The 27,131-nt window shown below is 49.5% G+C and overlaps 1 protein-coding gene across 13 annotated transcripts in view; it reads right to left on the reverse strand.

Moving 5' to 3' along the window:
* TRAIP (TRAF interacting protein) overlaps nt 1-25,899 on the reverse strand; it is a 29,942-nt gene extending 4,043 nt beyond the window's left edge. For 3 of the 13 annotated variants that reach the window (XM_005547158.5, XM_005547156.5, XM_074032219.1), the window contains exons 1-10: nt 25,688-25,899; nt 18,937-18,994; nt 18,320-18,403; nt 15,107-15,146; nt 14,059-14,186; nt 12,724-12,818; nt 12,106-12,219; nt 10,668-10,755; nt 9,960-10,049; nt 9,448-9,536 (exon numbers count right to left, since the gene is read on the reverse strand). In XM_005547158.5, coding sequence (XP_005547215.1) covers nt 9,448-9,536; nt 9,960-10,049; nt 10,668-10,755; nt 12,106-12,219; nt 12,724-12,818; nt 14,059-14,186; nt 15,107-15,146; nt 18,320-18,403; nt 18,937-18,994; nt 25,688-25,785 — 884 coding nt within the window. In that variant the 5' untranslated portion in view covers nt 25,786-25,899. Of the gene's footprint in view, nt 1-9,447; nt 9,537-9,959; nt 10,050-10,667; nt 10,756-12,105; nt 12,220-12,723; nt 12,819-14,058; nt 14,276-15,106; nt 15,147-18,319; nt 18,404-18,936; nt 18,995-20,639; nt 20,768-25,390 lie in introns of all 13 variants that reach the window. The other 10 variants (XM_074032224.1, XM_074032220.1, XM_065540592.2 and 7 more) reach the window with 9 other exon arrangements.
* Nucleotides 25,900-27,131: the final 1,232 nt, after the last annotated feature.

Consider the following 27,131-nt stretch of genomic DNA (forward strand, 5'->3'; position numbering starts at 1 on the left):
TAGCTGGGCGTGGTGGCTCGTATCTGTAGTCCCAGCTGCTCAGAAGGCTGAGGCAGGAGAATTGCTTGAATCCGGGAGGCGGAGGTTGCAGTGAGCCGAGATTGCGCCACTGCATTCCAGCCTGGCAACAGAGCGAGACACTGTCTCAAAAAAAAGCCCTACTCTCTAGAGAACAAACCACTTGACTCAGTCCTTTGCATAGTCATGGGACCAGTGAAAGTCTGGAAGACAAAGAAAGAAGCAAGCCAAAACCCAGAGAAAACCTAAATGTATAAATAAAAGCCTACTGCCCTTTGACCACATAGCCTCATGTCTCAGAATGCAATGTAAGGAGCCAGTCAGAGATGTCACCACAGATTGATGTGGAGGGAAGGTCTCCCTTCCTCTCCCTGTGATGTTGCTACTTACCCCGGCAAATGGTACAATATTAGAAACCATCGGCCGGGCGCGGTGGCTCAAGCCTGTAATCCCAGCACTTTGGGAGGCCGAGACGGGCGGATCACGAGGTCAGGAGATCGAGAGACGATCCCGGCTAACACGGTGAAACCCCGTCTCTACTAAAAAATACAAAAAAATAGCCGGGCGAGGTGGCGGGCGCCTGTAGTCCCAGCTACTCGGGAGGCTGAGGCAGGAGAATGGCGTAAACCCGGGAGGCGGAGCTTGCAGTGAGCTGAGATCCGGCCACTGCACTCCAGCCTGGGTGACAGAGCAAGACTCCGTCTCAAAAAAAAAAATAAAAATAGAAACCATCAAAATGATTCCCTAGGGGACTGGCAGTCATAGCTTAAATATGACGTAGGCAAAAAGTAGTGTTTCCAGAGAGTAAATTTAATAACATGGAGAAATGTTTGTATGCTAGATTTATTTATTTATTTTTTTTGAGACGGAGCCAAAATCGTGCCACTGCACTCCACTCCAGCACTCCAGCCTGGGCGACAGAGCAAGACTCTGTCTCAAAAAAAAAAAAAAAAAAAAAAAAAAAAAAAAAGCATGCAACAGTAATCCCTGATTGCACCACTGCACTGATCCAGACTCTGTCTTAAAAAAATTTAATTTGGCTGGGTATGGTGGCTCATGCCTGTAATCCCAGCACTTTGGGAGGCCGAGGCAGGCAGATCACGAGGTCATGTGATCGAGACTATCCTGGCTAACACAGTGAAATCCCATCTCTACCAAAAATACAAAAAATTAGCCAGGCGTGGTGGCGGGCGCCTGTGGTCCCAGCTACTTGGGAGGCTGAGGCAGGAGAATGACGTGAACCCAGGAGGCAGAGCTTGCAGTGAGCTGAGATCCGGCCACTGCACTCTAGCCTGGGCGACAAAGCGAGACTCCATCTCAAAAAAAAAAAAAAAAAAAAAAAAAATTTAATTTAATTTAAAAGGCACACAAAACTCCATGTATAGTGCAATTACATGATTTGGCACCCCCCCCCACCACTCCCAACCCCACCCCCACATGCAGAAAAAGGAGTAGAAGGAAATATTCCACATGTCAACTGTAACTACCTCTGTAATTCCCTATTTTCCAAATTCTCAATGAGTGTGTTTTTACTTTTATAACGGGTGGGTGTCGGGGGGGGGGGAGTGAAGTTTTATTCTATTAAAAACTACAGCCCACAGGATTCTTCCAGCCCACCCAGACCTGGCAGGGCTCCCCAGCTCCTGCCATACAAGGAGAACCCTGGGGAGTGGCAAGGGTAGCTCCAAAGATGCCTTCTCTCTTCCCTTCCTCAGGAACTTTTCAGGGCTGCACCACAGTCCCACTCTCACTGGGATGTACACATCAGAGGGAGGAAGGCTACCTGCATTGATCTGGGTGGCTAAGCAATCCAGGCAACCTGGACTATTTCTTCCTTCCCTGTCCAGGACCCTAGAAGCTCTACTTCTGTCCTTGCCTGCAAGTGAAAATGAAGGCTGCACAAACCCACCTCAAACCAACTCCAGGCTGGCTGCTTCGCTTCCTCCTCTAGGAACCACAGCAGCCAGGACCACTCATGCCATCTTTTTTGCAGTATCCATATTCTGCCACCATTTACCAATCCCAGCAAGTTGAGGCTCAGGTTAGGAAAGATAAACTCAAGAGGCAGGCAGGATCTCGCTGGGTGCTGTGAATTTTACCCTCAAGGTAGCCCAAGGCAGGACTTTCTTTTTTTTTTTTTTTTGAGACGGAGTCTTGCTCTGTTGCCCAGGCTGGAGTGCAGTGGCTGGATCTCAGCTCACTGCAAGCTCCGCCTCCCGGGTTTATGCCATTCTCCTGCCTCAGCCTCCTGAGTAGCTGGGACTACAGGTGCCCACCACCTCGCCCGGCTAGTTTTTTTGTATTTTTTAGTAGAGATGGGGTTTCACCATGTTAGCCAGGATGGTCTCGATCTCCTGACCTCGTGATCCGCCCATCTCGGCCTCCCAAAGTGCTGGGATTACAGGCTTGAGCCACCGCGCCCGGCCAAGGCAGGACTTTCTACTCCCAGCCATCCCCTAAGGCGTTGCCTAGTGGTGCCCAAGCTCAAGGCAAGCCAGGCTTATTCACTTGCACCTCCTGGTCATCCACAACACTAAACTCAAGACTCAGGAGGTTCTCATGGTGCCTCCTTCACTCCCCATATCCACATCTGGATCATAAGGACACATTTCTTCTTCTCTTAGACTTTTTTTTTTTTTTTTTTGAGATGGAATCTCACTCTGTTGCCCAGGCTGGAGTCCAGTGGTGCGATCTCGGCTCACAGCAAGCTCTGCCTTCCGGGTTCACACCATTCTCCTGCCTCAGCCTCCTGAGTAGCTGGGACTACAGGCACCCGCCACCATGCCCAGCTAACTTTTTGTATTTTTAGTAGAGATGGGGTTTCACCGTGTTAGCCAGGATGGTCTCGATCTCCTGACCTTGTGATCTGCCCACCTCGGCCTGCCAAAGTGCTGGGATTACAGGCGTGAGCCACTGGGCCCAGCTTTCTCTTAGACTGTTTCTATATTCTTCTTCCTTTTTTTTTTTTTTTGGAGACAGAGTCTTGCTCTGTCACCCAGGCTGGAGTGCAGTGGCCGGATCTCAGCTCACTGCAAGCTCCGCCTCCCGGGTTTATGCCATTCTCCTGCCTCAGCCTCCCGAGTAGCTGGGACTACAGGCGCCCGCCACCACGCCCGGCTAGTTTTTTGTATTTTTTTAGTAGAGACGAGGTTTCACCACGTTAGCCAGGATGGTCTTGATCTCCTGACCTCGTGATCCGCCCGTCTCGGCCTCCCAAAGTGCTGGGATTACAGGCTTGAGCCACCGCGCCTGGCCTATTCTTCTTCCTTTATGAGCTTGAAACCTGTTTCCCCTTCTGCCAGAGGTCCACTTTCTTTCCTTCCCACCTTCTGTTTGTCCTATGAGGAAGAACCTAGGGCTTAGTAGTCCTTCCCTCACTGGTTGAGGCTGGCTTGAGGCCCTCCTGAGTGACACTATCACCCTTGGGACACGCACCCATGGTCAACTTACAGGGCTTCATGCCAGATGCCTCAGCGGGTCAGGTAAGACACTCAAAGCTCCCCTTTCCAGAACATAGCTAAGGCCTTGAGCAGCTCATTGCCTGTGTGGCATGGGATTAGTCAATGTCTCCTCCATGAACTCATGGCTCCTGGCAGCCTTACCCTACCCTAAGGAAAGATCTCCCTGGCTCTCTCCAGCCTAGAGTTCAGGGGCCCTTGGGGCCCATAAGAGAGATCTTCCTAACACTGACTTTGTAATTGGGGTGGTGGCTACCTGCTGATGCCTCCCTAAAATGACAGATATGAAGGGTAATCCAACTGCAATAAGTAGAAAGGGCAACCACCATCAGCCCCCAGAGATTTCCAAAAAAATTCTGGGAGAGAAAGCATGGCCAGGGGACAAGAGACTGACACAGCAGCCAGAACCCACAAGGAGGGGTCCATAAAGGCAAGGGAGGGCCTTGCAAAAGCATTAAACAGGCCTGAAAACTGGAACACTGATGAAATTGTGAGCTTGGCTCCACCCCATCCTAATCTGCATTGGTAGAACACTAGGCAGTCAGGCTGCTGCCCTGGGCCAATAAATAAAAGAGCTTTTCTCGAAGACACTAAACAAACCATGTAGAGTGACCTAGGGCAGTCAGTATTATTGGCCCCAACAGTAAAGCCTTCTGCATCCTGGGTTCAGGTAAGACTCAAGATGATGTGAGCTGTCTGCACATCTCCCCCAAACCCTACCCACATAGGTTGGCCTCCAAAGTAGCCAAGGACTACCAGGTATGGGAGAGGAGCCCAGGAGAAAGTCCACGGTGCACAATTACTGACTCTGATACAAAGAGAAATATGAGACCATAAAACAAGAACATCCCCCATCTCTACTAAAAATACAAAAAATTAGCCGGGCATGGTGGCAGGTGCCTGTAGTCCCAGCTACTCAGGAGGCTGAGGCAGGAGAATGGCATAAACCCAGGAGGCAGAGCTTGCAGTGAGCCGAGATTGCGCCACTGCACTCCAGCCTGGGCGACAGAGCGAGACTCCGTCTCAAAAAAAAAAAAACAAAAAAACAAGAACATCATGCTTTGCAAAACAGACATACCCAAAGAGCAAGAAAGAATGCTTGCAAATTTAAAACATGAATACTGCCAGGCACAGTAGCTCACGCCTGTAATACCAACAATTTGGGAAGCTGAGGTGGGAGGATGGCTTGAGGCCAAGAGTTCAATATTGACCTGGGCAACATATTGAGACTCTGTCTCTACAAAATATAAAATTAAATAAATTAACTGGGCATTGTGGCACATGCCTGTAATCTCAGCTACTTGGAAGGCTGAGGTGGGAGGATCCCTTGAACCCAGGGGGCGGAGGTTGCAGTGAGCCGAGATCATGCCACTGCACTCCAGCCTGGGCAACAAAGCAACACCCTGTCTCAAAAAAAAAAAAAAAAAAAAAAAAAAATTTAAATTAAATATGATTACTGATTCAGCCTTAAAAAGGAAGAAAATTCTAATACATGCTACATGGATAAACCTTGAAGACATTATGCTAAGTGAAATAAGTCAGTAATAAAAGGACAAATATTGTATGAGTCCACTTATATGAAGCTCCTAAAGTAGTCAAATTGATAGAGACGGAAAGTAGAAAGGTAAGTGAAGGAGCTGAGGAGAAAGGGGATAGGAGAGTTACTGTTTAATGGGTATAGAATTTCACCTTGGGGAGATGAAAACATTCTGGAGTGGGATGGTGGTGATGGCTGCACAGCAAGTAATTGTACTTGACACCACAGAAATGTACTTAAAAATGGTTACGATGGTGAATTTTGTTTATATTTTACCACAATAAAAAATATTGCTGCCGGTCGCGGTGGCTCAAGCCTGTAATCCCAGCACTTTGGGAGGCCGAGATGGGTGGATCACGAGGTCAGGAGATTGAGACCATCCTGGCTAACACAGTGAAACCCCGTCTCTACTAAAAAAATACAAAAAAACTAGCCAGGCGAGGTGGCGGGCGCCTGTAGTCTCAGCTATTCGGGAGGCTGAGGCAGGAGAATGGCGGGAACCCGGGAGGCAGAGATTGCAGTGAGCTGAGATCCAGCCACTGCACTCCAGCCTGGGCGACAGAGCAAGACTCCGTCTCAAAAACAAACAAAAAATATTGCTGCAGTAAAAAGTTATAAAAATTAAGAAGTTTCTTAAAAAACCTAAGAAACTTCTTAATTTTTTTTGTTTTTGTTTTTGTGACAGAGTCTCGCTGTCATCCAGGCTGGAGTACAGTGGCACGATCCCAGCTCACTGCAACCTCCACCTCCCAGGTTCAAGCCATTCTCGTGCGTCAGCCTCCCAAGTAGCTGGGATTATAGACATGCACCACCACACCTGGCTAATTTTTGTATTTTTAGTACACCCACCATATCCAGCCAGAAATTTCTTAATTTTCCTAATTTTAAATCAAGAAATGGTGGTGGCTGGGCATGGTGGGTCACACCTGTAATCTCAGCCCTTTGGAAGGCCAAGGTGGGAGGATCGCTTGAGGTCAGGAGTTAAAGACCAGCCTGGCCAACATGGTGAAACTCCGTCTCTACTAAAAATACAAAAAACTAGCTGGGCATGGTGGAGCGTGCCTATAATCCCAGCTATTCGGGAGGCTGAGGCAGAAGAATTGCTTCAACTCGGGAAGTGGAGGTTGCAGTGAGCCAAGATGGCACCACTGTACTCCAGCCTGGGCGACAGAGCAAGACACCATTTCAAAAAGAAAAGAAAGAAAAAAAAGGAAAGGAAAGGAAAGGAAAGGAAGGGGAAAGGAGGGGAGGGGAGGGGAGGAGAGGAAAAGAAAAGGTGGCTCACACCTGTAATCCCAGCATTTTGGGAAGCCCAGGCAGGAGGATCGCTTGAGGTCAGGAGTTCAAGACCAGCCTGGGCAATAAGTGAGACCCTGTCTCTACAAAAAATTAGTTGGGCATGGTGGTGCATGCCTGTAGTCAATTCCAGCTACTCAGGAGATTGAGGCAGGAGGATCACTTGAGCCCAGGAGGTGGAGCTGCTATGAGAAAATTTACTGAAGTTTACCAGCTTCTTCATCAACCTCTTCCCTGGATGCTGAAAATGTTCTACTAGACCAGATTTCCAAAGTGGTTGCTTCAGATAGTTTCAGCCAGCTCAACTGTTGCCACAGAGAGATGGATTCCTGGAGCTTTCTACTCTTCCACCTTCCTTGACATGACTTTTTTTTTTGAGACAGGTCTCACTCTGTTGCCCAGGCTAGAGTGCAGTGGCATGATCATCGCTCACTGCAGCCTTGACCTCCCAGGCTCAAGTGATCCTCTCACCTCAGCCTCCCGAGCAGGTGGCCCAAGAAAACTTAAGACTTCTTCCAGACCTCTGTAGTAACACATTAGCAGTCACAGGAGAAAGGTAGAGGCAGTCTTTGAGGTCACTTGTAGTTGTGAGGGTCTTGCCATCAGAACACAAAGAAGACAGGGCAATGCTATTGCTGAGGATTCAACAACCATTTTTGAGAGCTTGAGGCTCTGAGTTTAGAAGATGCTGTGCCTAGGATGGGCATGGTGGCTCATGCTTGTAATCCCAGCACTTTAGTCCCAGCTATCCAGGAGGCTGAGGCAGGAGGATCACATCACCTGAGCCCAGGAGGTCAAGGCTGCAGTGAGCTGTGATCACACTGCTGCACTCCAGCCTGGGCAACAGAATGAGACCCTATCTCCAAACAAACAAACAAAAACAAGAATAGACTATGCTGGTGCTGCCTAATGCCTAGTTAAAAGATGGGCTTTTGTTAAAAACAAACAGACCTGCCACTGTAATTTTTTTTTTCTTTTTCTTGGGACAGAGTCTTTCTGTCACCCAGGCTGGAGTGCAGTGGTGCGATCTTAGCTCACTGCAACCTCCACTTCCCAGGTTCAAGCGATTGTCCTGCCTCAGCCTCTCGAGTAACTGGGATTACAGGCGCCCACCACCACACCCAGCTAATTCTTGTATTTTTAGTAGAGATGGGGTTTCACCATATTGGTCAGGCTGGTCTCAAACTCCTGACCTCAGGTGATCCCCTGACTCAGCCTCCCAAAGTGCTGGGGTTACAGGCGTGAGCCACCGTGCCTGGTCTCTCAAGAGAGACAGGGTCTTACTCTGTCTCCCAGGATGCAGTGCAGTGGCACAATCATAGCTCGACTCTTGGGCTCAAGTGATTCTCCTGCCTTGGCCTCCTGAGTAGCTAGAACTACAAGTGTGTGCCACCATGTTTGACTAAGTTTTAAGTTTTTTTTGTTTTTGTTTTTGTTTTTTTTGAGACGGAGTCTCGCTGTGTCTCCCAGGCTGGAGTGCAGTGGCGTGATCTCGGCTCACTGCAAGCTCCGCCTCCCGGGTTCACGCCATTCTCCCACCTCAGCCTCCCAAGTAGCTGAGACTACAGGCGCCCGCCACCACGCCCGGCTAGTTTTTTGTATTTTTAGTAGAGACGGGGTTTCACCATGTTAGCCAGGATAGTCTCAATCTCCTGACCTCGTGATCCACCCGCCTCGGCCTCCCAAAGTGCTGGGATTACAGGCTTGAGCCACCGCGCCCGGCCAGTTTTGAGTTTTTTGATACAGGGTCTTATTATGTTGCCCAGGCTGGTCTTGAACTCCTGGACTCAAGCAATCCTCCCACCTTGGCCTCCCAAAGCGCTGAGATTACAGGTATGAGTCAATGCACTCAGCCAACCACTTCGATAGTTATGCCCAGAAAAATACTGGAGACAAAAATGAATGAAGTCATCCTCATGTGGCTTGATGACAAGCCCAGCCCAGCTTACGAAGGTTTGTCAATTTAGTGTCCTGCTGGCCTGAAAGCCAAGGGAGACCATTGTTGTCCTCCCTGTACCAAATGGGCTACAGGCCCTGGCATGAAGCTTACTCAGAATGAGGTGGGCCTGTCCCCATCTGGGAGCTACAGACCAGATTCTATAATGTAGTATATAGCTGGTGGGCTGTGGGCTTAGCCATCGAAACTCCCAGCTCATCTATCCCACTGGAACATAAGCTCCAAGAGAACAGAGAAGGCCTGCCATGCAGTGGGCACTCATCAAGGACCTGCTGTAGGAGTCCAGGCCTTCCAGCACACTGAAGAGGTAAAGAAAGTAAACAAAAGCAACTAGGCATGGTGGCTCACACCTGTAATCCCAGCACTTTGGGAGGCCGAGGCAGGTGGATCAGGAGGTCAGGAGATCGAGACCATCCTGGCCAACATGGTGAAACCCTGTCTCTACTAAAATACAAAAAATTAGCCGGGCATGGTGGTGTGCACCTGTAATACCAGCTACTTGGGAGACTGAGTCAGGGGAATCGCTTGAATCCAGGAGGCAGAGATTGCAGTAAGCCAAGATCATGCCACTGCACTCCAACCTGGCAACAGAGTGAGACTCCATTAAAAAAAAAAAAAAAAAAAAACTGGGGCCACTGACAGGAGTTGTGTGCCTTCTATCTGGGTCCTTGCTGGGGACTTTCGGCAGGCAGGAAGTAGCCTTGAGGATGCTCTCAGCTAGTCTGTTTCTGTGAAACTCTCAGGAGCAGAAACAGATGCCCATGCTTGCGGCGACACCAATCCTTCTGCCTCTTGGCTCCCTCTGCTGGCAGCTTTAAAGCATGCACTCCTGGCAGTAGGGGAATTATTTTAGAGTGGTTTCATATTTGTTTCAAAATCTAGGGTGGACAGATACATGTGGGGAGCTACTCCATAAACAGGATGCCCCAAGACAGTCAGTGCTCCTGCCCTATTCTCAGACCACTTCTAGGTCCTCTGGCCTTCTCTGGCCTCTCCGTGTCAGAGACTAATTTGCTTCAAAGCTGCCTGCCAGCTAAATCTTGGCTGGCTTCCAGGGCAGGTTGTCTGCAGACATCAGGTCCACAAAGGTCACCCACCCCACCAAAGCCAGAAGGAGTAAAGACTGTTACCAGAAGGCTCTCCCACCTTGTGACCCCTGTACCGCCCAGGGCTCAACAAACCTCTCTAAAACCAGGCGGTCGACAGTCTCATTGGCCACTGGTGGCAGGTTCAAAGTTTCCTGCAGCATCATTAGCTTCTTTTTCAGGCTCTTGGGGAGGGAAAAAAAAGTGTGTGAGAGAAAGGCTGAGGCATCAAGTCCAGAGATAATGCAGAGGACATGACTAGCATGCATGAAAGGCCGGCCCACTGGGAACAGAGCAAGGCCTGATACCCCATTATTAGGCTCAGGAGGCCAAGCCCCAGCTACAGTCCCTCCTCTGATGAGGGACCTCAGGGATGTAAGTACAGGACAGACTATGAGGGAAGACTCATGGTGCTATCTGCCCTCTGTTGAGGAGGCCCAGGTTCCAGTTCGGACCAGGGCCAAGGGGCACACCCTCACCCAGGAAGATGCAGGGGCCCAGAACCACCACTGACTGGTGCAAGGGTCCTGGGCAGAGATAGCCCAGCCCTGCTTTGGGAGGGCACACAAACCACCCCTCATTCCTGTCAAGCCAGGGATGTTCCTCACCATGATTTCCTTGTCAGCACTCTGTAAGTCCTTCTGGGCTGACTTCAGTTCTAACTTGGCCTGATCCAATTCAGAGTAGACTGTCTGCAACTATAAGAAAGTGTAGGGAGTGAAGGACAAGCCAAGTGTTAGCCTTGTTCCCTGCCCCCTCCTGCTGCTCCCCAGTGAGTGATCAAGGTAGCCTAGAGTCTAGAAGAGACTAGGGGTATGGGAAGAGATCCCAGCTCTCTGAGGCTAGGCCTCAGTCTGGCAATGCACATCCGGAGCTGCCCAGAAGCAAAGGCTGCTTCCTATATCCTGCAGCCTGTGGCTACACCATGCCAGAAGTAAAAGCAGCTATGCTGACCGAATGAGGTTCCAGGAGCCCTCCTACTCCAGACATGGTGCAAAAATAGGCCCCTGACGCTGTCACATTTGGGGCCTGTGCTCTCCAGCCAGCTGAGAGGTACCCAGGAGCTGGGAAGAGCAGAGGGGAGCATGAGTGTCCACATGTTGGCAGACACCTCTGTGATCTGTCTATCCCTACTGGACAAGTCACATATTCAGACCAATGCCCAGTAAGGACTGGTAACAAATCTCTATAAGTCATCCAGCTGCCCCAGGGAGTCAGCTGTGCCATCAGGTCCCATGGCCTTGCTCAGGAGACCAGAGTGAGCATGACAAAAGGAGAGCCGCCTCTCCTTCAACCCGTGTTCACTGCTAAGTTACCTTGCTTCTGGAGGAAAACAAATCCTTCCTCAGCTTCTCAGCCAGCTCCCCTGAGGCCTTCCGTGCCTCTTTTAGATTCTCGTACTCTCTGCAATGTGGCCATGGAAAGAGATGCCAGAAAAGAACACCTGCAGGTCAGACTGAGCCACAGCACTAATCTAACACAAAGCACTGCCCAACCCCTCAACTCATTCTCATTCCTACTTTGACACCTGAGCCCAGTAAGTACCAGGTGGCACTGTGGAGGGTCCTGCAGAGAACGCAAGGAAGTGACTCTTTCCTCCTGCCTGTCCTGCAGGCACTGGTGACTTGAGAGGGCATGCAGAAAGCCCCAGTCTCACTAGGGGGCCCCCTAAACCACCTGGTCTTTTTTTTTTTTTTTGAGAGGGAGTATCGCTCTATCGCCCCGGCTGGAGTGCAGTGGCCGGATCTCAGCTCACTGCAAGCTCCACCTCCCAGGTTTACGCCATTCTCCTGCCTCAGCCTCCCGTGTAGCTGGGACTACAGGCGCCCACCACCTCTCCCAGCTAGTTTTTTGTATTTTTTAGTAGAGACAGGGTTTCACCGTGTTAGCCAGGATGGTCTCGATCTCCTGACCTCGTGATCTGCCCATCTCGGCCTCCCAAAGTGCTGGGATTACAGGCTTGAGCCACCGCGCCCGGCCTACCACCTGGTCTTAAAGGAAGCATCTTGGACCCTCTATGCCTCTCAGCTAAGTGACCCTCCACCCTTCCTGCCAACCTTACACCCACCAGAGTAAGAATACGAGTTTGATCCAAGCCAGGCAGGATCATAGTGCTAAAGGGGAACAGGCTCTAGATATCAATCACAATGGGGCTTATAGCTCAGAGAGCTAGGTCAACTCCCTTAGAAACAGCACTTAAGACTCACACTCAGGCCGGGCGCGGTGGCTCATGCCTGTAATCCCAGCACTTTGGGAGGCCGAGGCGGGCGGATCACGAGGTCAGGAGATTGAGACCGTGGTGAAACCCCGTCTCTACTAAAAATAAAAAAATTATCCGGGCGCAGTGGCAGGTGACTGTAGTCCCAGCTACTCAGGAGGCTGAGGCAGGAGAACGGCGTGAACCCGGGAGGGGGAGCTTGCAGTGAGCCGAGATCCCGCCACTGCACTCCAGCCTGGGCAACAGAGTGAGACTCCGTCTCAAAAAAAAAAAAAAAAGATTCACACTCAATCCTCTCAACAATCCTATGAGGCAGGTCTACTACTATCTCCATTCAGGAAGCTGAAGGTCAAAGAAGCCAAGAAACTGGCACCAGGCCACATAGCTGCTGAGAGGTGGAATCAGGGTTCAAAGGCAGCATGGCTCCAGAGTTTGCCCCTTAGCTCTATCTGCTTTACAAGAGATGGGAAGCAATGACATGGCGGGAGCCCCATGGCCTATCTCCTGTGTTTGCTGAGAGGGGCCACAGTACGCACTTCTTGAGAGACACACAGTACACAGCCAGCTGTTCCACCGCTGACTGTCCCACACCCATGTCTCGGATCATCTCCTCCACCTCTGGGCGCTGGCTCTGGAGTAGAAGCTCAATCCTGAAAAACACACCCAGCCCACGGCATTTGCAATCTGGAGGCTGATGGGTAGGTACCCAGTGCAGCTCTGCCTTCCTTTGCTGTCGTTGCTAAGGTAACAGGCTAGGCTGCTAGGATGTTTAGCAGGTGGGTGTGCCCAAGGAAAGGCCCCACAGCAGAGATGAGCATAGCTCCAAGGATGCTGCTGAGAAAGAAGAGGTGCTGAAAGAGGGTCTCAAGGTGAGGGATTTCCTGGAGAGAGGTTCCTGGAGGGAAAAACCCACCAGGTCATCTGGCCACAGGCAACAGAGACAGGGAGGAATGTGGCAAGGGCTCCCATTCCTTGGAATGGTGGAAGAGTTCATAGAGGCTAAGATCTGTGCCCACACCCAGCTGACCTCAGCCCTCCATGGCCTATGGAGATTCGAGCCTCGGACATGACCCAATCCCACTCCCTGTTGCAGTCATAAGAACTTGCAGGCCCTGGGGGCAAAGGCACAGTGCAGGACCCAGCTCCAAACTCACTGCTCCATGGTCTTCATCTTGCTCCTGAGTCGGCGGGCCTCCTCTTGCGCTTGTTTGGTCTCATCCTGCTGCTGCTCCAAGTACTTCATCTGCTTCTGAAAAGCAAATACACCCATATCTGATGCTTGGAGGCCCTCAGGAGCCATTGCTAAAGTCACTAGGAAAACTGCTCCAGAACTCTCTGCAGCTTATGTTTTGAAAATGCTGATAACCATGTACTCCCAAACCCCAGGAGGTAAAGCTCCTGGGTCCCACTCTCACTTGTGCTTCTGCTAAAAGGCTCTAAGCCAGCTGCTTCTTCACCTCCCTGCCTGCTTCCTCCTGAAAGGTTTCTTACAGTAGGCACAGCCCACTGCCAGCATTTATAGGCCCACTGTGGGCTGCCAAGGTCCAGTGGTCTGGGCCTCATGGTACATGTTGTGCAGGTGGCTGAAGAAGTCCAGAGCACAAACCCAGGCCTCACCATTCACCACCCAGACCCATGGACAGTTGCCAAGAATGAAGAATTGAGCCAGGGGAAGCTGGCCAGCCTACCTTCAGCCTAAGACCACTTGTCTCTGACCTGAGAATACCATTAGAGACTCCTGCTCTGTAGTCAGGTGCCAGTTTGCTCCCTCCCACCAGCCAGACCATGTGATCCAACCCAGCCCCCAAGCAGGAACAGAGACAATGAATATCCTGGGGCCTTGTCTGTTCACAAGGATGGCTCCCTTTCCCTTTCAAATGGCATCCAGCAAGGACTGCTCCTGCCTACAAGGCCAGAATATCAATCATGGGTTCAGATCAATCACCTCTCATGCCCCTTGGAGAGCAAGAGGCTCACCAACCCAGGCTGATGCAAAATTCATCTAGGTCTAAGACTGTTCACTCTGCAGACTTTGATCTGGCTGGTCAGCTCAGCACAGCTGACTTCAAAGGCCCTTGCTCCTCCCTAGGGTGCTGTTTGATCTGGCTCAGGAGAGCAGCCCAGCCAAGGACTGGAGTGCTAATGGAAGGTTCTTCAGGCTGGCCTCATCAGTAGAGTATGAACCACTTTTGGAAACATGGCCCATGAGCTCTTAGTTGAGCATCCCTTCTGTGAGGTACTGGGAAGGCCTTGCCTCTTCAAATTACCTAGCACAAAACCCCAAGTATAGCCAACATGGTCCTTTTCTAATGGGATGGATGGGTACAGTATGGGAGGGCAAGGGGAAGAAGTGATTTGCCTCTATTTTACAACTCCCCAAACCAAGGTATTGACTGAAGCAGAACCAGAAGATAAGCCCAGAATGGGGAGTCCAGTTCTGGGGCAATACCTCCCCACTAATTCTGTACCCATAAAACCTGAGGACCTACTTTCAGTGTAGAGCACAGCATCTCGGCCTTGCCCAAGGCCTGCTGCAGAGATACCACAGTAGCATTGCGTTCTTCCAGCGTGTCCCGCAGATTGTCGATGATGACCTGGCTGTCTCGTTTCTCCTTCTCTGGAGCAGGGATAGTGGGTGGGGGAAAGGGAAAGGCCTGTCCATCCATCAGCATAAGAACTTGGGCCCTTGGCTTCAGTGCCTGATCCCTTAGGCAGGTGAGAAACAAGACTCAGAGCTGAAAGCTGGGTGGCCCGCTTCCTTCTCTGGGACGTGCCAAACCACAGAAGCTGAGCCACAGCCTTCATTCAGGTAAAAGCCCACTTTCTGCTGCTTGAACTACTTAGGAAATTTTTTTTTTTTTTCTGAGACGGAGTCTCGCTCTGTGGCCCAGGCTGGAGTGCAGTGGCGCGATCTCGGCTCACTGCAAGCTCCGCCTCCCAGGTTCACGCCATTCTCCTGCCTCAGCCTCCAGAGTAGCTGGGACTACAGGCACCCGCCACCTCACCCGGCTAGTTTTTTTTTTGTATTTTTTAGTAGAGACGGGGTTTCACTGTGTTAGCCAGGATGGTCTCGATCTCCTGACCTCGTGATCCGCCCGCCTCGGCCTCCCAAAGTGCTGGGATTACAGGCGTGAGCCACCGCGCCCGGCCAGGAAAATATTTTACTGCCCACTCCCCACCCCTCATGGGTCCAGTTAGTTCATCATCCCAGGACTCAAGCAGGTTCCAGTCAAACTCAGCTGCTGAGTCCTCTCCCAAAGATATTCTGTCCCATCAGGTAGCCCCCTCCCATCTTGGTTCCTGGGCAAGAAGCTGCACTCAGAGACAAGAGGCTCACCTGGTCTAGGTGAACAGCTTCAGTCACCTCCCTTCCCTCTCTTTTTCTGCCAGCCACAAGAGCTAGCAGGACTCTTGGACATACAAAGCAGGGAAAGGCCCTGGCTCTCCCAAACAGTTTGAAACATTCCTCCTAGGGCCCCCTTCCTGCAGCATCCAAGTCAGGGGCTTCCCAGTACCCCCTGTCTCTTGCTAACTCACCTTTCTGGGAAAGTTGGGCTCTGATATTGTCCAGTTCATTCTGAAAGGCAATACCCACAATAAGCAGCAGGAAAGCATCATAGCCGACCTCCACGTTGTCTCCCATAAGGTTGTGGGGAGCCCCAGGATTGAACAATGAGGCCTTCTAGGGCATGAATCCTGCAGTGCCTCAAGGCCAAGCTAAGCTAACAATGGAAAGATAAGCACTGCTTTAGCTCTATGTGCCCTTTTGAAAAGTAGGTAAAATGGAGGAATAATCTCAGGGACAAGGCCCCAGGACAGGTAAAGAGGTAGAATAGTGGAAGGGAAGTAAAGTTGGGCCCCTGTGATCAGTCTCCATAGCAGAAGCTTCTATCGCTTCCTTGGCCTCATTGCTCTGTTGGTCTCATTCCCTCTGGGTATCAGCTGCCTCACCAGGGACACACAATAGGAATGGCCAAGGACCCTGGGCCATTACTCCTCCTCTCCCACGCTGGGTCTTCCTGATTCATAGTCTACTTTCCTCCAAGCTCTGAACTGGCTCTGTGTACCACAGTCCTTCCAGACCTAGGATCAAATGGAGGTAGGTATGCCAGAATAGCTTTGTACTCCTGGATGAAACCTCCCATGTGTCTAGTCTCTAACTAGACTGTCGTGAGGATCAAGTGAGCCTCTCAAAGCCCTTGCAAATGTTCCACAGCCATGCCACAGAATCACTGAGAAGCTGTGGCAGAATTGAACCCAGTTCCTATTCAGGATGCCAGAGAACTCAACATCCCCATGAGCAAGAGAGATGCCTGCTCCATAACAAAGAAAGCCAAGGATTTTTACAAAACTGAAATGCTTGACCAAGGGTCCATGGTGGTAGCTAGATGGAATCCAGGCAAATCTTACTCTAGATCACTCATCTAAGGTCAACAGAAGACTCAGAATTTCACATGTGACCAACAGTATGGCCCAGGCCCAGTGGGTAAACAAGACCCTGCTGTCAAACTCTCCACCGAGGACTCTGGGGGCAGGAGCTTCTGGTGGCTGGGCTGGTTAGTATAGGCTGAACAGCTGGGAGTGGAAGTGGTGGGTAAGGAAGAGCACGCAGGGGCTGCCTGAGAACAGATACTAGGCCATGGCTGCTGCACCACTACCCATAGTCCTCTGGCTTCTTCCACACTCCAGCAGGGGCTTCCAAGCCCTTGCTCCAAACTACCCAAGATGGTGCTACCTGTCTCACAAATCTGGCTTTGAAAGCTGGAAATAAATGAAACTGCCTTTGTTGCTTTCATCACAGGGAAGACACTACTTAAAACTGGGAGCAGTTACCATGACGATGAACATGCTTGCTCTAAGCACAAAAGCTCCATGTTCCTGAAGCAGTGAGGTTCCAAGGACATCATGACATCCTGGGGCCAGAGCCAAATGAACTCTGATCTGACAGATACCCAGTAAATTAACCCTCAGAGTCCAGGGATCATTTGTGAATCCCAATCCAACTTCCTCAAGAGTTCTCTGCCAATGCAGCCTGCTTGCACACAAAAAAAGCTAAATTTTAGGTTAGGAGGAGAAGCAGTAGATTTACAGGAGGGAAACTACCCACTTTTGCCTCCATTCCCACCTGAGCTGCAAATCTTGATTCCAAGAGCTCTGGTCTGGGGAAGGCCCAGGCATCCGACTTTACACCAAGCTCCCTAGGTAATTTTTTTTCTTTTAACTTTTTTTATTTAATAGAGATGGGGTCCCATGTTGCCCAGACTGGTCTTGAACTCCTGGGCTCAAGTGATCTGCCCACTTTGGCCTCCCAAAGTGTTGGGATTACAGGCATGAGCCATCACGCCCAGCCTCCCCAGGCACTTTTGAGGCACAGGCAGGCTAGGGAACACTGAGTCCAAAAATCTTCTGTGACTGGGGAGTAGAAGAGTTTTCTAATCTGTCACTAACTATCCAACCAGCAAAGTGGGCTATACAGGATGGCTGTAGGTTCTTTAAAAGATGAGGAAACAAGACCGCAGGAGAGAATTAAGGTTGGAATTGACCTGAAATCACAAGGGGAGGGTTTACAGTCAAACAGCTCCCCTCTTCCCTCACAGTGTATTTCTCTGATGACTGTGTCTCATCACTTGTCCACTGCTTTTTGTGTCCCCACCTTGAAAACTGTACCAAGTCTCACCTCTATAACTTCATCTCCATGCTCTAGGAACCCTCCACTTATGTGGAAATAGAAAGTGAACTCTCAGGTCAGGCACAGTGGCTTATGCCTATAATCTCAGCACTTTGGGAGGCCAAGGTGGGAGGATTGCTCCAGCCCAAGAGTTCAAGACCAGCCTAGGTAACATAGCAAGGCCCTATCTCTACAAAAAATTTTTTTAAAAATTAGGGCCGGACACAGTGGCTCACGCCTGTAATCTCAGCACTTTGGGAGGCCAAGGCGGCTGGATCACTTGAGGTCAGGAGTTCGAGACCAGCCTGGTCAACAAGGTGAAACCCCGTCTATACTAAAAACACAAAACTAGCTGGGTATGGTGGCACGTGCCTGTAGTCCCAGCAACTCAGGAGGCTGAAGCAGGAGTATTGCTTTAACCCAGGAGGCAAAGGTTGCAGTGAGCCAAGATCACGCCACTACACTCCAGCCTGGGTGACAGAGTGAGACTTCATCTCAAAAATAAATAAATAGGCCGGGCGCGGTGGCTCAAGCCTGTAATCCCAGCACTTTGGGAGGCCGAGACGGGCGGATCACGAGGTCAGGAGTTCGAGACCATCCTGGCTAACACGGTGAAACCCTGTCTCTACTAAAAAATACAAAAAACTAGCCAGGCGAGGTGGTGGGCGCCTGTAGTCCCGGCTACTCGGGAGGCTGAGGCAGGAGAATGGCGTAAAAACCCGGGAGGCGGAGCTTGCAGTGAGCTGAGATCCGGCCACTGCACTCCACCCTGGGCGACATAGCGAGACTCTGTCTCAAAAAAAAAAAATAATAAAATAAATAAATAAATAAATACATACATACATAAAATAAAAAAATTAACCGAACATGGTGGTGCACCCCTATAGTCCTAGCTACTAGGCAGGCTGAGGTGGGGAGATCCCTTGAACTCAGGAGTTTGAGGTTATAGTGAGCTATGATTGCACCACTGCACTCCAGTGTGGACAACAGAGTAAGACTCTGTCTCTTAGAAAATAAAAAAAGAAAGAAAGTGAACTCCCAGAGGGCTTAGAGTTCAGTAGAATCAGATAAATTCTAGCTACCTTTAAGAATTCTGCATCCAAGACATTCTCCTCCTCCTGGGCAAGATCAAAGAAGAGCTTATTGATAATGGTTCTTTTGCCAACCTGGATGGGAGAACAAGATAAGAGTATGATTGTGTAGCTGGGTCATGCGCAAGGAAGAGAGTGTTGTACATGGGTCTGACTACCTGTCTGACATGCATGTCAGGCCTGTTCTCAGACCTAACTTTTCAAAGTACATCCTTTAGAGTCAAAAGACCTCTTTACCCCTGCAGGTACCCCAAGCTGGGGCTGCTGGTTTGGTGGTCACTGAAGTCATATTACTACAGACCTACATGGTTAAGTGCTCAAAAGATACCTAACTTTAGGTGCTGAGTCATTGAGGAAAAGACAGTGAAGGAGGCCAGCCAAATCTATCCAACTGAAAACTGGCCCAGGCAACAAGTCCATCTGCCAGCTACCTGTGGGTGTAAGCAGGCCCCCCAACCAACTCAAGGACACAAGTGCGGCTCAACTGGCCTTAAACCAGAAGGGTCCAAAAAGGTCAGATATATTGCAGTTTCAGAGCTCTTTTCACATTCCTGTTGTCTGCTAAGGAGATCTCTTCAGTTGATGTGGTCCCACCCTAATACTCTCACCTGGATTCGGCACTGTGGGCAGGTCCGACTTGGTGCTGTCTCGAACCACTGAATTAGGCTGGAATGAAAAGCAGAACAATAGATTGATGAGCCCTGGTTTGTCTGGGGACATAAGCCAGGCAAACATTCTCACCACGAAAGGGTTTGTTCTGCTCCTCCTTGACCCAATGCCTGCCCAAATAAGAGGGCAGCAGCACGGACAGTTACAGAACCTCCCTCAAGGCCTGACGGGTACTCGACTCCAGCCAGCTGGCCCTTTTTTTTTGGCCCTTTTGGCTTGGCCAAAAGCAGTCCTTCAGGCAACCTTCTGGGCTTTGACTGGGGTTGGGAGAGATATAGTCAAAGCTCAGGGGCCCTCAGGGATGGGGACTCTGATAACACTCCCATTTTAAGCTGGAATTCCAAAGACTACACTTTCAAGGTGAGGATCAACCAGAAATAAAAGTAAGTAAGGGTACAAAAATAAAGTTAGATATAATGGGCCGGGTGCGGTGGCTCAAGCCTGTAATCCCAGCACTTTGGGAGGCCGAGATGGGCGGATCACGAGGTCAGGAGATCGAGACCATGCTGGCTAACACGGTGAAACCCCATCTCTACTAAAAAATACAAAAAATTAGCTGGGCGAGGTGGCGGGCGCCTGTAGTCCCAGCTACTTGGGAGGCTGAGGCAGGAGAATGGCGTGAACCCAGGAGGCGGAGCTTGCAGTGAGCTGAGATCCGGCCACTGCACTCCAGCCTGGGTGACAGAGCGAAACTCCGTCTCAAAAAAAAAAAAAAAAAAAAAAAAAAAAAAAAAAAGTTAGATATAATGAATACAATTTAGTATTTGATAGCACAACAGAGTGACTACAGTCAATAATAATCTACTGTACATTTTACAGTAACTAAAAGAATATAATGGGAATGTTTGTAACATAAAACAATGATAAATGCTTGAGGTGATGGCTACTCCATTTACCCTGAAGTGATTATTACACACTGTATCCCTGCATCAAAATATCTCATAAATCCCAGAAATATGTATACCTACTACGTACTCATAACTTTTTTTTTTTGAGATGGAGTCTTGCTCTGTCACCCAGGCTAGAGTGCAGTGGCGCCATCTTGGCTCACTGCAACCTCCACCCCCTTGGTTCAAGCAATTCTCCTACCTCAGCCTCCCAAGTAGCTGGGATTACAGGCATGCGCCACCACGCCCAGCTAATTTTTGTTTTTAGTAGAGATGGGGTTTCACCATGTTGGCCAGGCTGGTCTTGAACTCCTGACCTCAACTGATCCACCTGCCTCAGCCTCCCAAAGTGCTGGATTACAGGTATGAGCCACCATACCCAGCCATAAAATTTTTTTAAATTGAAATTTGTGTTTGTTTTTTTGTTTTTTATAGAACAGAGACAGGGTTTCACTATGCTGCCCAAGCTGGTCTCAACTTCTGAGCTTAAGTGCTCCTCCCACCTCAGCCTCCCAAAGTGCTGGAACTACTGGCGTGAGCCACTGTGCCCAGTCAAAAAAAGTTTTTCAATTAAAAAAAAAAAAAAAAAGGGGCGGGGCGTGGTGGCTCACGCCTGTAATCCCAGCATCCCAGCACTTTGGGAGTCCGAGGCAGGTGGATCACAAGGTCAGGAGATCGAGACCATCCCGACTAACACGGTGAAACCCCGTCTCTACTAAAAATACAAAAAATTAGAGGGGTCTGGTGGCGGGCACCTGTAGTCCCAGCTGCTCGGGAGGCTGAGTCGGGAGAACGGTGTGAACCTGGGAGGCAGAGCTTGCAGTGAGCCAAAGCCAAGATTGTACCACTGCACTTCAACTTGGGCAATAGAGCGAGACTCCGTCTAGAAAAAAAAAAAAGTAAGTAGTGGTAAAAGCAAAACATAGCTAGGTGGTCTAGCAAAGCTCAAGCCTTAAACTTTAATTAGTCTTCTACTAGTAGACTCCCCTACTCCTAGGGACCAGGGAGAAACTAAGTCCTCTCTGGAAAATGATACCATCATCCTGGCCTCAAATATTCCTATAAATACATTTTCTCTTCTCTTCTCTTCTATTTTCTTTTCTTTTCTTTTTTTTTCTTTTCTTTTCAGATGGGGTCTCAATCTGTCACCCAGGCTGGAGTACAGCGGGGTGATCTTGGCTTACTGCAACCTTCGCCTCCCAGGCTCAAGCGATCCTCCCACCTCAGCCTCCCGAGTAGCTGGGACCACAGGCTTGCACCCACCACGCCCAGCTAAAATTCCTGTAAGTTTTCAAATACCATGTACAACGTATAATCAAGGGTAACCAGGCACAATGGGATACTACACAGCAACAATCAATGAGTCTACAACTAAGAACAATATTATGAATAAATCACAAAAACATAACTTAGGAAGAGAAGCCAGACACAAAAAGTTATATTCTGTATGATTCTATTTACACAGAGTTTAAAAGTAGGCAGGCCAGGCCCAGTGGCTCACGTCTGTAATCCCAGAACTTTGGGAGGTCGAGGCGGGTGGATCATGAGGTCAGGAGTTTGAGACCAGCCTAACCAATATGGTGAAACTCCATCTCTATTAAAAATAGAAAAATTAGCCGGGTGTGGTAGCACGTGCCTGTAATCCCAGCTACTTGGGAGGCTGAGGCTGAAGAATTGCTTGAACCTGGGAGGCGGAGGTTGCAGTGAGTCAAGATCGCGCCACTGCACTCCAGCGTGGGGGACAGAGTGAGACCCCGTCTCAAAAAAAAAAAAAAAAAAAAGTAGGCAAAATTCATCTATACTCTCAAAGTCAAGACAGTAGCTATCTTTTTTTTTTTTTTTTTTCTTGGCCTCCCAAAGTGCTAGGATTACAGGCTTGAGCCACCACTCCCAGCCAATAGCCTGCGTTTTCCTGTTTTCTTTCTTTTTTTTTTTTTTCAAGGGAGGCGTCTTTTCAGACAGGGTCTCACTCTGTCACCCACGCTGGAATGCAGTGGAGCAATCACAGCTCACAGCAGCCTCTACCTCCCAGGCTCAGGTGATGATCATCTCAGCATCCCAGGTAGCTGGGACCACAGGCACATGCCACTATGCCCGGCTAATTTTTTCAATTGCTTGAACCCAGGAGGTGGAGGTTGCAATGAGCCAAGATCGAGCCATTGCACTCCAGCCTGGGCGACAGAGTGAGACTCTGCCTCAAAAACAAATAATAATACAGGATACAAAAGTTAATGGAATAGAGGCAATGTATGAAGAGATAATGGCTCATAATTTTCCAGCACCTATTAAAGAAATTGCTTCACACGGCCGGGCATGGTGGCTCACGCCTGTAATCCCAGCACTTTGGGAGGCTGAGGCGGGCAGATCACGAGGTCAGGAGATAGAGACCATCCTGACTACCACAGTGAAACCCCATCTCTACTAAAAATACAAAAAATTAGCCGGGCATGGTAGTGGGCACCTGTAATCCCAGCTACTCAGGAGGCTGAGGCAAGAGAATGGCATGAACCCAGGAGGCGGAGCTTCCAGTGAGCCAAGATGGCACCACTGCACTCCAGCCTGGGTGACAGAGCAAGACTCTGTCTCACAAATAAATAAAAAAAAATAAAGTAAAGTAAAATAAAATAAAATAAAATAAACCAGGTGAAAAAAGATATACCATGCAGTCACCAAACGAGAGCTGAAGTGGCTATACCAATAGCAGATAAAATGGACTTTAAATTAGACAAGATAGGCCGGGTGCAGTGGCTCACACCTGTAATCCCAGCACTTTGGGAGGCCGAGGTGGGCGGATCATGAGGTCAGGAGTTTGAGACCAGTCTGGCCAACATAGTGAAACCCCATCTCTACTAAAAATACAAAAAAAAATTAGCCGGGCATGGCGGTGTGCGCCTGTAATCCCAGCTACTCAGGAGGCTGAGGCAGAAGAATCATGTGAACCCGGGAGGCGGAGGTTGCAGTGAGCCGAGATTGCGAGATTGCGCCACTGCACTCCGGTCTGGGCCACAGAACGAAACATTTTTTTAAAAAAAGAGAGACTTTGAATTAAAGTTACAAGAGACAAAGAAGGACAAAGAAGAACATTAACAAAAAGTTCAATCCTGCAAGAAAAAACAATTATAAACTCCAGCCTGGGCAACACAGCAGCATCCTGTTTCAAAAAAAAAAAAATTATTACAAACAAAAACTTTATTTAAAAACATACAATTGGCCGGTCGTGTTGGCTCATGCCTGTAAACCCAAGCACTTTGGCAGGCCAAGGAGGGTGGATCGCTTGAGTACAGGAGTTTCAAACCAGCCTGGGCAGCATGGCAAAATCCTGTCTCTAAAAAACAAAATTAGCTGGGCATGGTGACATGCACCTGTAATCCCAGCTATTTGTGAGGCTGAGGCAGGAGGATCGCTTGAGTCCAGGAGGCTGAGCAGAGATTGCACCACTGCAGACCAGCTTGGGCAAGACAGAAGGACTCTGTCTCAAAAATAACACCAACAAAAAAAATACCACAAATACACCAATTAAAACATTCAACAATAATGTAGAAGTGGGAAGAGAGTGTTACTATTCTAAGCTCTTTGAGTTGCCTGGGAAAATGAGAAAGGTGTTGATTAACCTTGAAATTGGTAAGTTAAGGATACATACCTTAATTTCTAGGATAACCACTTATAAATGGAAATGGGGTACATAACGTCCAAACTAACTGAGGGAAAATGGAGAAATACAGAATATTTAACCAATTCCCACCAAGGCAAGAAAGGAGAGAATAAGATATAATAGGCAAGACAAAACAGAATCGACTAAAGACAATAGATTTACTCTTCATTTAATCAGTAATTGCAACAATTTTAAGTAGACTAAATGGTTCAGTTAAATACAAAGATTATCAGACTGGACTTTTAAAAGTCCAACTAGGCCGGGCGCGGTGGCTCACGCCTGTAACCCCAGCACTTTGGGAGGCCGAGATGGGCGGATCACGAGGTCAGGAGATCGAGACCATCCTGACTAACACGGTGAAACCCCGTCTCTATTAAAAATACAAAAATTAGCCGGGCGCGGTGGCGGGCGCCTGTAGTCCCAGCCACACAGGAGGCTGAGGCAGGAGAATGGCGTGAACCCAGGAGGCGAAGCTTGCAGTGAGTGGAGATTGCGCCACTGCACTCCAGCCTGGGAGACAGAGCGAGACTCCCTCTCAAAAAAAAAAAAAAAAAAAAAAAAAAAGTCCAACTAAATGCTGTTTTCCCAGGCTGGGCGCAGTGGCTCACGCCTGTAATCCTAGCACTTTGGGAGGCCAAGGTGGGTGGATTGCTTGAGTCCAGGGGTTCGGGACCAGCCTGGGCAACATAGCAAGACCCCATCTCTACTAAAAATACAAAAAAAAAAAAATTAGTCGAGCATGCTGGCAGGCACCTGTAGTCCCAGCTACTTGGGAGGCTAAGGTGGGAGAATCACCTTAGCCCAGGAGGTCAAGGCTGCAGTGAGCTAAGATGGCACCATTGCACTGCAGCCTGGGTAACGGAGTGAGACCCTGTCTCAAAATAAAATAAAATAAAGATCTTTGGGGTAAGCTAAAGTAATTTTTAATATATAAAAAAAGAAATAAATGCTGTTTTCAAGGGATACATGTAAAACACAAGTACACAGAAAAGTTTAAAATAAAAGGACAGGCCCTAGCACTTTGGGAGGCCAAGGCGAGTGGATCACCTGAGGTCAGGAGTTTGAGACCAGCCTGGCCAACATGGAGAAACCCCCGTCTCTACTAAAAATACAAAAATTAGTTGGGCGTGGTGGCGCACGCCTGTAATGTCAGCTACTCGGGAGGCTAAGGAAGGAGAATCACTTGAACCCAGGAGGTGGCGGTTGCAGTGAGCCAAGATCGCACCACTGCACTCCAGCCTGCGTGACAGGAGCGAGACTCCATCTCAAAAATAAATAAATAAATAAAAATAAACAAATAAAGTAAAAGGATAGAAGAAAATAGAGTAGGCAAATAGAAAATAAAGTACAGTACTCTTAGATGCGAGCTTAATTTCTAGTCTAACCAAACAGCAGTGGCTCCCTCAGCATGGGGCTCAGGCTGTCAGCAACACAGGTCTAAACAAAGCTTTGCCAGTAAGCCAGCAGCCATCAGGGTCATGCCTGCCTCTCTGCTTCCTAGGGCCTTTAGCCCTACAAGCCCCCTGTGATTATTATCACCCACCATTCCCAGGGGTAACTCTGCCTTATCTCTTTTGCTAGGAGGTCCAAACCAGCCTGTCCACATCTGCTAGGGGAATCTTTCCCCACTAGCTGTACACTCAACAGAATGGCCCTACACGGTCAGCAGGACCCCTGGATAGGGGGAGCATCTCCTTGCCTTCCCCATGTTAAACGGGTTTGCTGACATGGCGAATACACTGGGGTGTCCTAATTCCAAACCATCAAGTAACCCTACCCTCTTGGGTTGCCAGAAACCTACCAGGTTTCTATCTGGAAGAAATAAAAGGATTTGTTGATGTAGTGAAAGCTCACCCTTGCCCAGGCTAACGGTTGTGAAATCACATCTGTTTGTATAGGTGATCAAGGAAGCATCTGTCTTCACTGAGCCATCTCAGTCCCCCTCAGGCTTAGCTCAGCTATCACCTCTGCCAGAAAGCCTGTCCTGACCCACTTCTGTCCAAGTTGGGAAGCTCCCGTGGGGCCTCGTTTAGGAGGAAGGTTCTCATCACTTGTCTGGATTCCGGGGAAGGACTGCCTGGAGGCCCGACACCTCGCGGCCCTGAAGCGGTACCCGGGCAAACATCGGGCCCCAACACTGCAGTCACTCACCACTGCAAGTGGAAGGTGTGGCCGCAGTGGATGGCGGCCACGTCGCGGGAGTGATCGAAGAAGTCGGAGCAGATAGTGCACAGAGCACGGATAGGCATGATGGCTGGACTCAAGGGGCCCAGGCAGCCAAAGAAACTGCTACAGGTCCGGCTTCGCAGACGCTCCCCCGCGCCTCCACTGCCTTCAAATTTGGCTCCGCAGCACGACTTCCTGGAGCAGGCCGGAAGTGACAACACAAAACTTTGGGCGGAGCGTAAATATTTCGTCTGGATTGGACAAATCCTCGGGTGGGCGGAACTAGGGGCGGGGCTTAGTGGCCCCGAGGCCGTAGAGAATCCTGGGCGGAACGCGGTCGCTCTCTGGCGTCTTCTGGGAGGACTCGACCTGCCACTTGAGAGCGCAGCGTTATATCAAGGCGGGGAGCAGCGAGGCTGCCAGCTGGACCCTTCTCCAGGGCAAGGCAGCGCATTGTAGTCCCACGCCAGAGCTGGCGCGAGGCAGGCTGGGCCAAGGCAGAGAAAACTGCAGCCGCAAGGGAATAGAACAATGGTCCAGATGGGTCCCTTGGGCTCTGGACAGTGCTGGACCATGCGCTGTGGTCTATATTTCCCATAGACCAAAATACTCTACCCTCTCAGTCATCAGTTCCGGGCGATTCTGGAAAGATTGACACATAGGCCCCAGTCCCTCAGGTCACCCCAGGCCAACCTTGGCTTCATCCAAGTAAGACATGACTATCCTTGAGTTTGGAGACACTAGGGCCAGTACCCTGACTTTAGCTCTTAACTCTCAGGAGGATCGGTTATGCTTGGGACTGTAGTAGGGTTGGAATTTTGGAGGCCCAGATGCTTCAAAGACTAGAGACTAACAAATTCTTTTTATTATTCCCACATCAGAGAAGTTATCTTTGAGGAGGTTATCTTTGAGGTCCTCCCAGAGAGCAGCATCCCTGGTAAGTTCACCCAGGCCCACGTGGGGTGTAGTAAGTAAACTTTTGGGTTTTTAGGTTTAGTATCTGTAGCAATGTTACTCCCTCTACCCAGAAGAAACCTTATGCATAGCCCCATAATATAAAGCTGATCTGCTCCAGCTGAAATAGACCCAGAGTGAGATTTCATTTGGGGCATATGTGGAAAGCACAGGTGTTCACAGGAAGAACGCAGAGCATTATAGAATCTTTGTGCACTGCTCACCCTACACCCTCTCCCCAGCTCAGGGAAGCTATCTTTGGCTAATAGCAGGGTCTGTCCTTGTGGTGGCTGGCCCAGGTAGATTCCAGCTCTATGCCTAAATCAAGAGTGAGGCTCCTCGGTCAACAGGAGTCAAAAACAGCAGCCCTTACTTGAGCTCTCAGCCCAGGGAGTATTCCTCGGTCCAAATGCAGCCCAAGACCCACTACTCACATGGATTTCTAGAGTCCAGAGGACCCCCACCACCACCACCA

Source organism: Macaca fascicularis, chromosome 2, assembly GCF_037993035.2.
Source record: "Macaca fascicularis isolate 582-1 chromosome 2, T2T-MFA8v1.1".
NCBI classification, from domain to species: domain Eukaryota; kingdom Metazoa; phylum Chordata; class Mammalia; order Primates; family Cercopithecidae; genus Macaca; species Macaca fascicularis.